At 38.5% G+C, this 14,731-nt stretch overlaps 1 protein-coding gene across 1 annotated transcript in view; it reads left to right on the forward strand.

The window, feature by feature from the left end:
- The first annotated feature begins 6,593 nt into the window (after positions 1 to 6,593).
- Positions 6,594 to 14,731, forward strand: part of LOC143389758 (transport and Golgi organization protein 1 homolog) — a 46,795-nt gene continuing 38,657 nt past the window's right edge. The window contains exons 1-3 of the mRNA XM_077108357.1: positions 6,594 to 6,726; positions 9,538 to 9,671; positions 12,611 to 12,697. Coding sequence (XP_076964472.1) covers positions 6,594 to 6,726; positions 9,538 to 9,671; positions 12,611 to 12,697 — 354 coding nt within the window. The remainder of the gene's footprint in view (positions 6,727 to 9,537; positions 9,672 to 12,610; positions 12,698 to 14,731) is intronic.

Raw genomic sequence — 14,731 nt, forward strand, 5'->3', positions numbered from 1 at the left:
TTGTATTTTATTTAGAGACAGGGTCTCACTGAGTTGCTTAATGCCTCACTTTTGCTGAGGCTGGCTTTGAATTTGCAATCCCCCTGCCTCAGCCTCTTGAGTCACTGGTATTACAGGTATGTACCACCACGCCCAGCATGAGACAAAGTTTTTAAGTCTGATTTATTTCTGAGAGGAGAGAGAGAAAAAAGAGAGCATGAGGCAGAGAGAGTCTCTGCCAAGCAGCTTTTTATATTTTCTTCCAGAAGTTGTATAGGTTTAGCTGCTACATTTAGGTCTGTAGTCTATCCCTACCAGTAGTGTGTGAGGGCTCCCATTGATCCACATCCTTGCCAACTTATTATTACCTTTTTGATTATAACCATCTTAATAGATGTGAAGTAGTATCTCACTGAGTTTGTACATTTCCCTAATGGTGCTGGGTATCCTTTCATTTGCTTATTCGCTTTTGCTTATTCTCTTTGGAGAAATGTCTATTCTAATTTCTTGCCATTTGTCTTTTCATATTGAACAATAAGAATTGCTTATATATTCTAGGCAGTTATATTCTAACTACATGAATTGTAAATATTTTCTTCTATGATTGTATTTTCGCTTTCTTCGATGGTAGCCTTTAAAAGTTTTAAATTTGATGAAGTTTATACTTTATTTTTTTTCTTTTGGTGCTTGGGCCTTTGGTGTCTTAACTACATTGTCTACTCCAAGATTTACTTATGCTTTCTTACATTTGGTTTTGGTTCTTACACATATATGTGTTGTCCATTTTGAGTTCTTACATTTATGTCTGTGGTCCATTTTGAGGTAATTTTTATGTGGGGTAGGGTTTAACTTAATTCTTTTGCATTAAAGACTACATCTTTTTGAAATATATTTTCATTTGGAATGCAATTCTAGGATGTCAGTGTTTTTTTCTTTCAGAACTTGAAAATATTGATGTACTGTTTTCTGGTTTGCATGGTTCTTGAATGAATTTTGAGATTTTACTCTCACTCCTTTGTACATTATGGTATCTGTTTTCTGTAGATGCTTTACAATTTTTTTCTTAGCACTGGTTTTAAGCATTTAGTGTATTTTTGTGTCATCTTTATCATTTTTCTTGTTCATTGAGCTTTTTGAATCTGAGTGTTCATCAGATATGGAACATTTTTATTTATTATTTCTTCAAATGTGTTTTTCTCATCTCTTTTAGGAACTACCATAACACATATATTGGACTGGTTGAAGCTGTGCATACTGATGCTCTGTTCAGTTCAGTCTCTTTCTCTGTGTTTCATTTTGGAGAGTCTCTATCACTGCATATTCAGTTTGCTGATATTGACTTCTTCAATGTAGAATTTGCTGTTAATCTCATTCAGTGTAATTTTCACCTTAGCCATTGTTTTATCTGAGTTTGAATTAGATCACTTTTATATCTTCTTTTTTCTCCTTTACATGCTTATGCTTTTCCATAGCATCTTGAACATATGGTATACAACTGTATTAATGTCCTTGTATAATAACTCTATCACAGTGTAATTAATGATCATTTCTATTAATTTTCTTTTCAACATGGGTTATATTTTCCTACCTCTTTGCATGCCTCATACATTTTTATTGGATTCCGAACATTGTGAATTTACCTTGTTGAGTATTGGATATTTTGTATTCTTTTAAATATTCTTGAGCTGTGTACAGCTTTTTGCTGAACTATCTTGGAAACATATTTTGTATTCTTTTAAATATTCTTGAGCTGTGTACAGCTTTTTTCTGAACTATCTTGGAAACATTTTTATCTTTTTAAGATTCTGCTAGACAGGAGTTACCTTCAATTTTGGGCTAATTTTTGCCTTTTACTGACTATGTTACTTGATGCCCTTTTATTATAGATTTTCCATTCCAGCTGGTGATTACAAAAATTCATCTCCATGCCAACAATCACCACCACCTTCCATCCTGTTCCTTTCTGAAGATTCTTTCCCTGGCCTTACATGTGTGCCCATTGTCACTTAACCACAGACTTCAGGGGAACTCTCCATAGATTTCTAGAGAGCTAGTACATGTACACACTCTCTCTCCCTCTGCAGTTCTCTACTCTCTCCTTTACTCTGATCTGTGACTTCTAGCTGCATCCGTCTCTTCAGAGTTTAAAATCCATCTCTTCAACTCAGGAGATTTTCTATTTGAGTTTCCCTTCTTTGAATGTGGCCTGAAAAATTCTTTCCAGGGAATAAATTGGAATAATCCTAGCACTCATCTCTCATGCTTAACTTTATCTTAGAGGTCACTCTTATGCTGCTTATTATCTAATATCTGAGAACTGTTGTTGTTTGTATTTTGTCCACTTTTTTCCAATGTTTCATATGCGAGGGTAAATCTCTTGCCCCTCTTGGAGAGATTTAGTCCTCCATAATGTTTAACACTATTCTCTGGCACATCATTTACAATAGATGAGGTTCTTCCTGGTAACGGCAGCGTTAGGCCTTCTGAATGCTCCTAGGCAAGTGCCTTCACAAGTTTCCAATGGTATATGTTATTGTGCTGCCAATTATTTGTTGCAGATATGTTTTTCTTGTCTCATTTAGATTGTACTCTGACATTAGAAACCCTTCATACTTAGAATTTTATGTCCCCTCCACCCAAACTGGATACATTTACCTTTAACAATTACTCAACCCTTACCCCATAAGAATTCCCTTTGAGGTATTAAATAATGCACTTGAGATTATTTATCTCCATGCCAACAATCACCACCACATTCTATCCTGTTACTTTTCTGAAGGTTTTTAACATAACCTTATATTAAACATCAATGCCACATATTTAAATGCTATGAGTAAAAGTGAATGCTGATTCATCCACTAATTGTATGTATCCTGGTAGAAAGAACTACCACTACCTTATTGTGGCCAGTTGAGAAATTTTCTTCTCATTATCCACCAGACTAGTTAATATGTCTTTAAGGCAATAAGTTTAAAAAATGATACTGATAAATCAAAATATTGAAAACTCTACAAACTAAGCAGCTAGTTCTTCAGTAACTGGAAGCACTAACTATGCATATAAAATTATATCTGATTATGAGTCAAAGTAAATATCAAGAAGATAATATGCAATTAGATCATTTTGCTATTCTGATTTTTTCACCAATGAATTATCATTAATCTCTATTCTATAATAAGAAAAATTCTACAACATACCATATTCTATAATAAGAAAAATAAGGAAAAATTAAAACTAGTTTTTAAAGATCTGCTTAAATATTCCAGTATCATGTAACCAAACAACTACTCTCCACAACAACTATGTTTTTATTCAACACAAACATTCAGGGATACATTCCTGGAGTTGAGGATGCATGCTGCTGAGAGGTGGACCTTAAATGCCTTGTTCCCATAGCTTATTTCCTCTCAGTACTATTTATATATGGGGCTTAATAGTTAATATATGTGTTTAGGTTAATAGTGTAGTATATTTATAATATCATTGGAACCATGAGTTTATCCAACAAATCATTTGTTAACTCTCTCATACATTCTAGGCATTTCCCTAGTCACTGATGTAACAGTAGCAAACAAAACAACTAATTTCCTGCTCGTGTTGGAAATTGTGTTTGAGGTTGGGTTGGAGCAGTCAAGTAGATAAACAAATGTAAGGCAAGTAGTAAGAGAAGTCTAAAGTGGTAAGGCAAGTCTGAAGAGAAAGAAAGGCAGGGTGCTGGGCTTGGTAGTCATGGCAAGAGGCTCTATTTGGTGTAGGGTGGCCAGGGAAGGCCTTTATCACATGAAATGCCACTGTTACAAAGACATGATAAAGTGAGGGGGTAGTTAGCTAGTCAGATGATTTGGGGAGTTAAGGTTGAGGCAAAGTTGCAAGTGTAAATGCTCTGAAGCAGGGGTGGGCTTGGTGTATTTAAATAGAACTAACAGAGCAAGAGAAGAATGTTAGGAAATGGGGAGAAAAGGATGAGGGGAGTCACATTGATTAAGAGCAGTCCATAATAAGGCAGGGTAGTCCATAATAAAGTCATGGCTTTTTTTTTCCTGATACCAGAGATTGAACCCCCAGGGGCACTTAAACACTGAGAAACACCCACAGTCCTTTTTAAAATATTTTATTTAGAGATAAGGTCTCACTGAATTGCTTAGGGACTCACTACATTTCTGAGGCTGGCATTGAACTCAGGATCCTCCTGACAGCCTCCTGAGCTTCTGGGATTACAGATGAGTACGACCAGGCCTGGCTAAAGTCATTGCCTTTTATTTGGAAATGGGAAGCTATAGGAAGATTTTGAACAGAGAGACACAATCAAATTTATATTTAAAAATATCAGTCTAGTTGCCATCAGGACAATAGATATTGGGGAAAATGAGGGCAGAAGCAAGGACAGAAGAAGGCTATGGAAATCATTCAGGTGACTTATGATGTGGGTTTGGCCTGTATATTGGCTTAGCAGATGCAGAGGAGTGGTCAGATTCTGGGCATGTTTCAAATTCTTACTTGGAAAGAAGGAAGTCAGAAAAATAAATAAATAAAATGCTGTATAATTTATATCAAATTCTAGAAAATGCAAAACAATCTATAATGACAGGAGATGTTTGGAGACAGCCAGAAAAGGTGAGGGGAGGGATTACAAAGAAGGATGAAAGACTCTTTTGATTTTGGTGATAGTCTCATGGGTATATTCATGTCAAAACTTATCAAATTGTACACCTTAAACATTTGCAATTTATTGTAGGTCAACTATATCTCAATAAAATTATAAAAATAAAGACATAATATTGTCTAATGGACTGGAGTTGGAATGTGAGAGAAAAAGAAATCAAAGATGGTTTGTAAGTTTTGGGCTTTGAGCACCTGGATAATGGGAATTAAATTGTCATTCTTATTTCTGAGATAGGGAAGACTGAAAGGAGCAGATTTTGAGAGAAAAATGAGTTCAGTTTTCAACATGTTGTTAGAGATGCCTACTAGATACATTTTATAACATAATAAATACATGGTAGAAAAGAAATGAAGAATGACTCAGTTTCTCTCTATGATCCACTGGTTCTCCAGAAAGCACAGAAGTACACTGGACCAATGGGGACCTCTCATGACCCCTGTAGACAAATGTTTGTGCACACCTTTTTTCCATTGTTTTCTTTATTTAACATTATGAACATGGTGGACTACATTCTTTTCTCTAAGTTTTAAAGATTCAGTTAATTTGGGGAAACAACTGATGGGTTCATTGTTGGAGGTTGATGAATAACTTTAGCAGAGACTATAGTAACAAGCCCTTGGTCACAGACAAGTGAGAATGGCTCCACTAAGGATGGGAGCATTGCAGACATTCTTCCTTGGGCTGGCTAGCTTGTGCCTTTCCCCCCCTTAACTGTACATATCAGTAATTCAGCTATATTATGATTTAAATCAGATTTTGCTCCTCTTGTCAGAAAGTACAACATTTGCTTGTTAGTTGATGGGTTGTGATAAAAAGGCGTCTACTCCTTGGGTTTGAAACTTAGCTCCATTACTCACTGGATGTGTGACTGCTTCAATTTACTCTAAAATAAGGATTGGAATAGGACCTACTACTACTGTAAGGTACTATTGTTATGAAGATTAAATGAATTGATATGTATAAAACCTTCAGAATAACAACTGGACATAAAGAAAGTGTTCAAGAAATGTTAGCTAATAGCTTTCTTCTCTGAGAATCGGTTTTGACAGTTGGTTCCCACTATGTTGTGGACTTTTTCGGACCAGGACCAGATATCTTGTCTTATGATTTTCATCCACTCCCACACCATGCTAGGGCTTTGTCCAGCGTCTGGCATGAATGGTAGCACAAAATGAAAGTTAAAAATATGCTGTTGAATTAAATGATTTTTTTCCCTTATGGATAAAGATAAGAATCTCAAGATCTTAGCCCGAAGACTACTGCCCATCTCTCTGCCCTCACTTGTCCCCGCCTTAAAAAGAGCAGGCCATAGTCTCCAGCTTACACCCTCACTCACAGTTCCATTCACTTTCCCACTTTCCCCTTTCCTAATCAGAGGGATCTTGGGGTGGGGCTTCAAGGAACCTCTAGGAGTTTGAAGGGGAGGGAGCTTGAAACCATAGACTAGCTGTCACAAGTCATGGGTGGGATTTGGTAGTTCAGAAAAGGAGGTACCAGACCAGGAATGGGGGATGGTAATGATGGTGAAGTGGAGTAGGCTAGTTCAGGATGGACCAGAAATGAGAGGTTGAGGAAAGCCAGAAAGGACCAGTTGGTGGAGTGGCGGGGGGATGGGTGGGTGATGAATGGAATCATGCGGAGGGTGGCTTGTGAGGGTACAGAAGCAAAGGCAGGTGATTGGACGAGAAAGAGTCCTAGTTGCCATGGCAGCGACTAGAGGAGAAGGTCTTCAGTTGAGGAGAAGGTCTCCACTAGAGAAGGACGGGGAGCTCCGGCTCCGTGTGTTCCCCAGTAGAGCCAGTGCATCGACCCCCATATATCCCTGCTGACGTGTCAACCGGGAAAGGCTGAAGCCTTCCCGGGCGCCGCCCCTCTGCGCCTTGCTACCCACCGCCCCCTGAGCCCTGCAGCCTACTCCACCGCGTCACAGGCTCCCTGAGGTGACCACAACATGGCTGCAGTGCCAGGGCTGCTCTTCTGGCTGTTCGTGCTCTGTCCGACCTGGCGAGTGCTGGGCCAACCGGACCCGAGCACCGGCCGGCGCTTCTGGAAGCACAAACTCTGTGCAGACCACAAATGCAGCAGTGAGTGCGCAGGCGGGCGGGCGTCCTCGGGTCTCCGCAGTGGCTCTTCGGGGCTGCATGGGGCTCTGATCCCCCCCAGTCCCCAGCCCCGTGGGCTGGGCTAGGGGGTCGCAGGATGACGGGTGGGGCGCAGGAGTGACAAGAGCCTCGGGACCCTGCGTGTCCCCTCCGGCTCTGCCGGCGCCCCGGACAGCCTGCTTGGGTTGCCGGGGGCTTCGACTCCCACTTGTTGCCAGTGTTTTATTTTTCTCTACTGACTGAGGCGGGGGTTGGGAAACAGGATTCCCCAGGGACAGCTCTCAGTTTATTCCCTTCCAGGATTTGACTAGGATCTCAGTGGGTGATGGGGTTGCGCCCTGCACGCCTGGGGCTCCCCACGCTGTAGCAGAGCACTTTTCTGCCCCTGCCACAGGGACCTGGGCCGGTGCGGTATCAGGGCAGATGCCCTCCAGGGCCCGGTGGCCCTAATCCCAGCGGCAGGTTGATGGTGGGGCTACTTGGGAAAGGCTCACTGGCCCCTTTGTCCTTTTGCTGCACTGGGGATTGGGCTGGTTTTGCCTTTTAACAGGGACTAGAGTTTAGGCTTGGAAAGAGCACCGAGTCCAGGCACACAATGTGTTCCGAGGTCTCGGCCCTGACTCTGCTTCAATCCTGTCATTTCTGTGCATAGAAGCCTCCCTTCATATTTGAGGTAGGGTAGCAGGTGGGCCAGTAATCTTTTGCTTTTGAAAGAGGCCAAGGATCTGCACCGGCCACCTGGGAACTGCAGCCTCTTCTGTGCGCAGGAAGCAGACAGAATTGCTTCCCAGTCCTGGATTGGAGGTGGGCGGTGGGGAGGATGTAGCCATTCAGATTGAGATGAAGAGGTTTGTTGCAATAACAATAATAAATACTCCAAGATTTTTATAAGCCAATTCAGTTTTAGACTCAGTCACTAGTGTTGTTGGAACCTCTTTCCTCTATGTATTTACTGGCCCAGAATACTTCTTATGGCCTCCCGCTTGGTTTCTAATAACCTTGTAACTTGATGACCGTGTTGTCCATAAATTGTAAGCAGTACATATTTTAAAATATTCATGATAAAAAGGCCAAGAAGTTTACCATTGAGCTCTTTATGCCTAAATTGGTGTTACCAAAAACAAATTTTATAATTTGAATTGTTTGTTCCACTCCAATAAAGAAAAAAGATGTCTCCAATATATGTTAAGCAGTTCCTAGAGGTAACCCTAAGGCTGGAGTAAATAAACACTCAGAAAAGCAAAGCAGCTGCCATGATATTTCCTTTCAGTTTTGGGTGAACAAAATCAGGCTTCCAGCATGGTAGAATGTTTGCTATTCTTTGCTATCACGCGCTATCCTACGTGGGCTACCTGGACAATCTCATCACTGATGCTTCCTCAGTACTAAGACATGGTGTTGGTAAGGTTCAGTGGGGTAACATAACTTGAGAAATGGCCTGTGTCCAAACAGATGTGACCAAACACAACAGGTGGGTCTGTGTTGTGTTGTAGGAAGTAGTGAGGTGTGTATGTCAGGTGTCCTTGTGTGCCTTCCAAATAAGTGCTCCAAAAAAAAAAATAAGAACTAAATAGGTGCTCCATAGTATGCATTATGTTGTCACCTAATATATTACTGATTTGTAAACCCTCTATGACCTAAGGGGGAACAAGAGAAACATTGCCATTTCCACTTGTGATGAGAATTCCCCACCTTAAAGTGTCTCTCACCTTCAACTTGGCCTCTTAATTATATATGAATTAGGATGCTGACAGTTTTGAAAATAGTCCTATTTTAGCTTCAAAAAAACAAGTTACCCTCTCCAAATCTGTGTTTGTTCCTCAGACATATATTTTTATAAAACACACATTCTTGTGTATTTTACTGCTAATTGGCTTTTAGAAAAAGTGTTATTTCCATTTCTTCTTTGTGCTTTTTACATACATCTATTGTGCATTTCATCTTAAATCAGAAACTGTGTATTTGGTCAACCAAAAGAAAAATGTTGCTTCTACCAGTTTCTAGATCAATTGTGATTCTAGTCCTGCATTTTAAGCATGAAGGTATTGCCTGACCTTTTCTCATGGTTAAACTTGTTCCTTGTCAGATAGGATACCCACTTTTGATTTTGTTTATTAAAAAAAAAATACGAATGAGGATGTTTTGAAACAATCTTAATGTTGGATATAGTCAACAATATTTGCTCAGAGAAAATATATTTCCTGGTAATTTACCCAGATGCTGAACACAGAGACAGCAACTCTGCTGCAAATGAAATTGACAGTATTTACGGCTGCATGGTAGCACTTGCAGCCACTTAAAGGTAATGTCTTTTAGCGGTTAGTTCAAGTTAATTAACCCCTTGGGGGTTCCTGGATATTCTTCCCTCTTCCCTCCCTATTACCTCTGCATGAAGCCATACTTAAGCCTGTCCGTGTCTACACTTGGATTTACATATTTGCAAATTGAAGCTTTTTATGATTATGAAACAAAAAAATTGAGGCCTGCAAGAACCAAGAGTTTCACTGAAACCAGCCATGGTTGGTGGTAGCCACATTGCTTTTTATTTCTCAGCACAGAGAAAAATAGAGAAGCTTCCTTTTCCCTTGTCTAATTGCAGGGAATATTGTATTTTATAGCAATAAAATCTCTAAGAATTTTAGATACTTTGAGCAGGTGAATTAAAAGTGATTCCAGTACTGGAAAAACTTGATTTTTGTTCATAGTGGGATTCGTATTTCTTGATGGGTCAATGTGGATTGTGAAAAATCAAGTCCTAATGTTTGCTTTTCTTTTTTCAATGTTCATATACAGTGTTAATGTACCGAGGTGAAGCTCTTGAAGATTTCAGAGGCTCAGATTGTCGTTTTGTGAATTTTAAAAAAGGTGACCCTGTATATGTCTACTATAAACTGGCAGAGGTATCACCAGAACTTTGGGCCGGAAGTGTAAGTAAAAGTTTGACAGGTGTTATATTCTTACTTTTGATGCGTTTTTCAGCAGTGTAGATTTAAATGACTGATTTCTTGGGGTCTTTGTAGAGTTAACCTGACCTCTCTGCCAGGCCCTGTGCTCCTAACACACCTTAGTCCTGGCACAGCATAGAAATTCAGTAGACTTTCTGAAACAGAACTGAACTGGTTGTGGTTGCTACCCCTCACATCAAGTTCCAGAAGGCTCTACACATTATAAAGGTTGTCATGGTGAAAACCTGACAATTCTTAGCTTTGCTGCTTCAAAAGGGAAGGATTCATGGACATTAGAGTTAATCCTGTAAATTAAGTCTGATATAGTAACTCAGGCATGCATATTTAAAGTTGATTTTTTGTGTATTTTACCTAATCATTTGTGCTGATTTTACTCTAAAAAAGCAGAATATTATGTTCATTATGTGCTTTTTTTTTTTTCTTTTTTGCAACTTCTGGGTCATCCATTTTCTGCTTTTCCTATAATCTATGCCTGAAGGTTCCCCCAGGGGTTCTACTTAGCCAGTTGTATGGATCTTCTGATGAAAGACATGACATTGTTTATATCATGCTTTGATATTTTAAATGGGGAGATTCACTAGGAGTGACCTCATTGAGAGATTTATGAGTATTGTCCTTTTCATTTAAAAAAATGTGATATGTGGATTGTTTACTTAAAATGGTAGCAAGGGTCTTTGATGACTGTAGGAATGTTCCAGTTTAGAGACATTCCGGGTTGCATCCCTGAAAGTTCTCACCCTAAATAAAATACCACACAGCAGAAAATAAGAGTAATCCCTATGGGAAAATTAGTTTCATTTTGTTGCCATTTCTGGTTCAAAATTAGGTATAAATTAGCAAAATTAGGTATAAAAATTATTTCCAGTCATGAGCCTCCATAATTCTGCATCATTTTTTTTTTTCATATCACAAGAAATAGGATACCACCCAGTGTGTGGTGCCTTTAGGTACAAACTTTATATTTAGACAGAGTCCCAGTTGCAGTACTCCATATAAAGAACCATCTATTGTTTCTTTCAAGTATACCAAATAGGATTCGTAATCTTTAAACTTGGAACTGTTTTTCCATGTACCTAAGTGGCATTTTTCATACAGTAGTCATCTTTCTCCCCTTCTTTGAGCTTTTGGATAAATGGGCTTGATTTACATTTTCTCCTGTCACATTGTAGCCTGTTAACTATGTTCATCTCTAGGACTCTTGCCATTCTGGGTGGCAGCACTCATCCTGTCTTCCTGAGGAGCCCTGCTTTCAGCACCTGACCAGAAAGGATCTTTGCCGACTGATGAGTGTTTGGGTGGCACTTTGTTTGCATTGCTCCTGTTGCATTCATTTGTCTTCTTTGCCTTCAGTCAGGTTGTGTTTTATCTTAGCTCCCTATAAAGTGAAAAACTCAGTTAGGAAAGGACCCCTGTCTAATCCATCTTCCTTTTGAATATTTCCTTTCAGGGCAGTGGCACTTAAGTACATTTGTTCTGATAGTAGCTTATGCAGAATTTGTTCTCTTGTGGCAGTTCTTTGCTCCCCACCCACAAATCAAATCAGCAGCACCTTGGCAGGGATGATGTATGGAAGCAAAATTAGGTATAAAAATTATTTCCAGTCATGAGCCTCCATAATTCTGCATCATTTTTTTTTCATATCACAAGAAATAGGATACCACCCAGTGTGTGATTATGGAACTTTATATAATCTATGGTCTCAGTTGACACAGATTAATAAGAGATAAATGTGTTTCCTTTCTCCATACATCTCTGTTTTTTTTTTTCCTTTTCCAAAGTTAACCTTAATAGAATTTTCATCAGAAGGGAAAAGTGTGTTTCCCCTCAGACTCGCCTCTCGTGTCATGAATGTTATACTTAGGAAATTAAAAACTCTTTAGTTTTCAAAATGATTCTTCTTTTGAGTTTTTAGTTTTCATTCTGCAATGTTGTTGGTTTTCTAGAGTCTCAGACTTTATCTGCCAGTGATGAAGCTTTTAATTGCTCCGTCTTATCTAATCTTCATGGCAGTATTCTACCACTAATACTGGCTCTCAGATGGTTTCTATTTATAACAAGAACATTCATGAATGGGGATATTTTAGAGTTAGTGATGAGATGCCTTTTTTAATTTTCTTTTTTGGGCATTTGATTTGCCTATCAGTTTCCTTTAATTATTGGCAAGAATCTTCTGTTCCTTTTAGTCAGTAGTTAGTAATAAGAGTGTCTTTCTCAAGGGGAACTTTATATACCTTTTGTACGCTTTATGTAACTTCATATAATTTAGCTGTTGGTGCTGAAAATAAATGGGGTTCTTTTCTGCAGAGGATTTATTTTGGGTGAAACTGAAACTTGATATGTGGTTTAGTATGCATTATATTGTAATTTTATTTTCTCCCAAGTACTTGTAAAAGTAGATTTGGAAAAAGTTAGGAAAGCATATACTATCAATACATTTGCTATAGTGGTAATACATTTTAGAGATTTTGTATTGTTTTTACTTATTAATTTTCATGACTGTTGTGTATTGGGTAAGAAAGACATAAATATCGGTTTATGAGCAATGCTACAAAATGTACAGGTAAATTCTTGCTAGAGGTTATTTGGAATTGCATTTATAACCAGCTTTGATTTATATAGTTTTAACCATATAATATACAATAATCTCCTATGCAGATCTTTTATTTACTTCAGAAGTCTTAACTTTATATGCTCTGTGTTGAGAATTAAGCTAAATGTAAAAAAGAAAACTTCAGTGGTTGGAAATGTTGTTTTAACAGTTCTGTACTTAATTTTTATTTGGAATAACAATCTCAGTGTAATTGTTATAGCAACTTTCTTTCTTGGTTATCCCATATACCTATCTATTATGTGTATATTTTCTGCCACTTCTATTGATATTTGTCTCTTTTGCACTATAGGTTGGCCATATTTTTGGACATTTTCCAAAAGATTTCATCAAGGTAGTTCGTGAATATACTAAAGAAGAGCTACAAATTCCAACAGATGTAAGTTATAGATTTCTTTTTTGTTCTCAATTGTAAACTGGCTTATAAATCCATCCGTTATATTCAGTTAACTGCTTCTGAAAGTTTTATAATGTGTTTATAACATTTGTGTATCAGATTTTCATTTGAAATCAGACTACCTATTAAAAAAACTTTGAAAGGCATTCAGGGGTGATCATATTATAATCTTAGAGTTTTCTAATATATTGAAACAGATATTCTTGTAGAAGGCTGTTTACTCAACTATAGGGCTTTTCTCTTCTGTTTTATATGTGAAAAATAAATAATTTAATATATTTGTACTTGGCTATTAAATTTAAGAGGTAAATAATTTCATTTTACAGGCAAAAGGAGGTATTCCAACTTGAAAACTACTCATTGGATAGTTATTAGACATTTTAAGTATATTTAGGTTAAATTAATAAACTCTAACTTTTATACTAGGCTAGAAATATGTACTTACAAAGGTTTTCTTATTCTTAGTCACATATGGGATCATAGTCATGTTATAGATTTGGAAAAGGGGACCTGAGCGTTTCAGGTGATGTTCAGTCTCAGATCTTTTAAGGCCCCAACTGCTTCCTTTATACAGCATTCCTGTATTGTTCTCTGACTTAAATTGATTTTGTGACTGAAAGGATTTCGTGTTCTAGAATTCTCACTTCAGCTGATTATTTTCTAGAGTTTTAAATTATGTAGTAATTGATGCCCACCAACATTAAAACATCTTTGGGCAGCTCTTTGTAGTGGCTGTAGAATATGCAAGCTGCTAGGCTAGGATAGTTCTTAGATTAGATGGGGTGAATGGATAAAGTCATCCTGTTTGTTGTTGCTGTTCCTAAAATTTCTTCATAATCTCAGGGGCCATAAAATCACTTCTGTTGCTTGTTGGACTTCATTGTTGGTTGCCGCTGTCTGGCTGGGCACAAGATCACGAGCCACTCAAACAGGAACAAACTTTATTTGAAAGAACCGCCAATAACACGTCCGCCCGGGAAGCTTCCCGATCCACCCACGCGGCGTTCTGCTGCTCCTTTCCGGAACTCCAGCGCAAGCGCCTCCCCGGAATTCCCTCCTACTGTACTTTCCCAACCAATGGGAACTCTCCAGGAGTCCCGCAGCAGGAGTCCGGTATCCATATGAATGTAATTTTTAACATAATCATATCATCTCAATGGCTAGCTGGCATCACCTTTCAATCAAAAATGCCATGCATCATATTAATTGGCTGTGGCTCCCAGCATCTCCCCCCTTCTGTTTAATTAAGAAGCAAGTAATGTGGCTAGGGACCGTGCCTGTTAGGTTTGTCCAATTCAACATATGGTTCTTACCCGTCATTGGAAAACTGACCTTTAGGCGTCAGCCTCCTGTCTTAGGTTGATACCATTGCAATTGGATCATACCCGTCACTGACTACCGGTCCAGCAAATAGCCATAATTGTGGATAGGCCTATGCACCAGTGGGGGGGTGAGGTTCTTTGCCTCACCTCTGTTGGCCCCCAGATTTGGCCTTGGTGCCAGTGGGGGGGTGAGGTTCTTTGCCTCACCTCTGTTGGCCCCCAAAATTAGACCATCACTAGTAGAAGGGAGGAGGATACAGAAATGCCACAACACCACATCAATTGACGACTCCTAGGGAAAATTGCATCACTGGTGACACATCAGCAAAGATACGCCAGCATTACCATAATTTGTTGTATCAACGGATAGATCACAGTGCATACAAGTGATACATAGTCCAGGCAAGTTTTGTAAGCAGTTCAAAGTGGAGGAATCTATCAATATGTCCATTTCCTCCCAAGATCATTGATATATCAGTTTATACAGTTTGTTGTGATAATTATCGAAGAAGTTGTAGTTTGGTTTCATCTTTGTCTTCACCGGCACTGGGATGAAAAATAAGAATTCTGACAATGATGTTAAAGAGAAAAAGAAAAAAAATGTAACATTTTAACAGGTACTAAGAAAACATTTTTTTTTTTTTTTTTTAGAACAATTTACATTATCTTGAACAGAATTATTAAATATAATGAA

This window comes from Callospermophilus lateralis, unplaced genomic scaffold (assembly GCF_048772815.1).
Source record: "Callospermophilus lateralis isolate mCalLat2 unplaced genomic scaffold, mCalLat2.hap1 Scaffold_62, whole genome shotgun sequence".
Taxonomy (NCBI): domain Eukaryota; kingdom Metazoa; phylum Chordata; class Mammalia; order Rodentia; family Sciuridae; genus Callospermophilus; species Callospermophilus lateralis.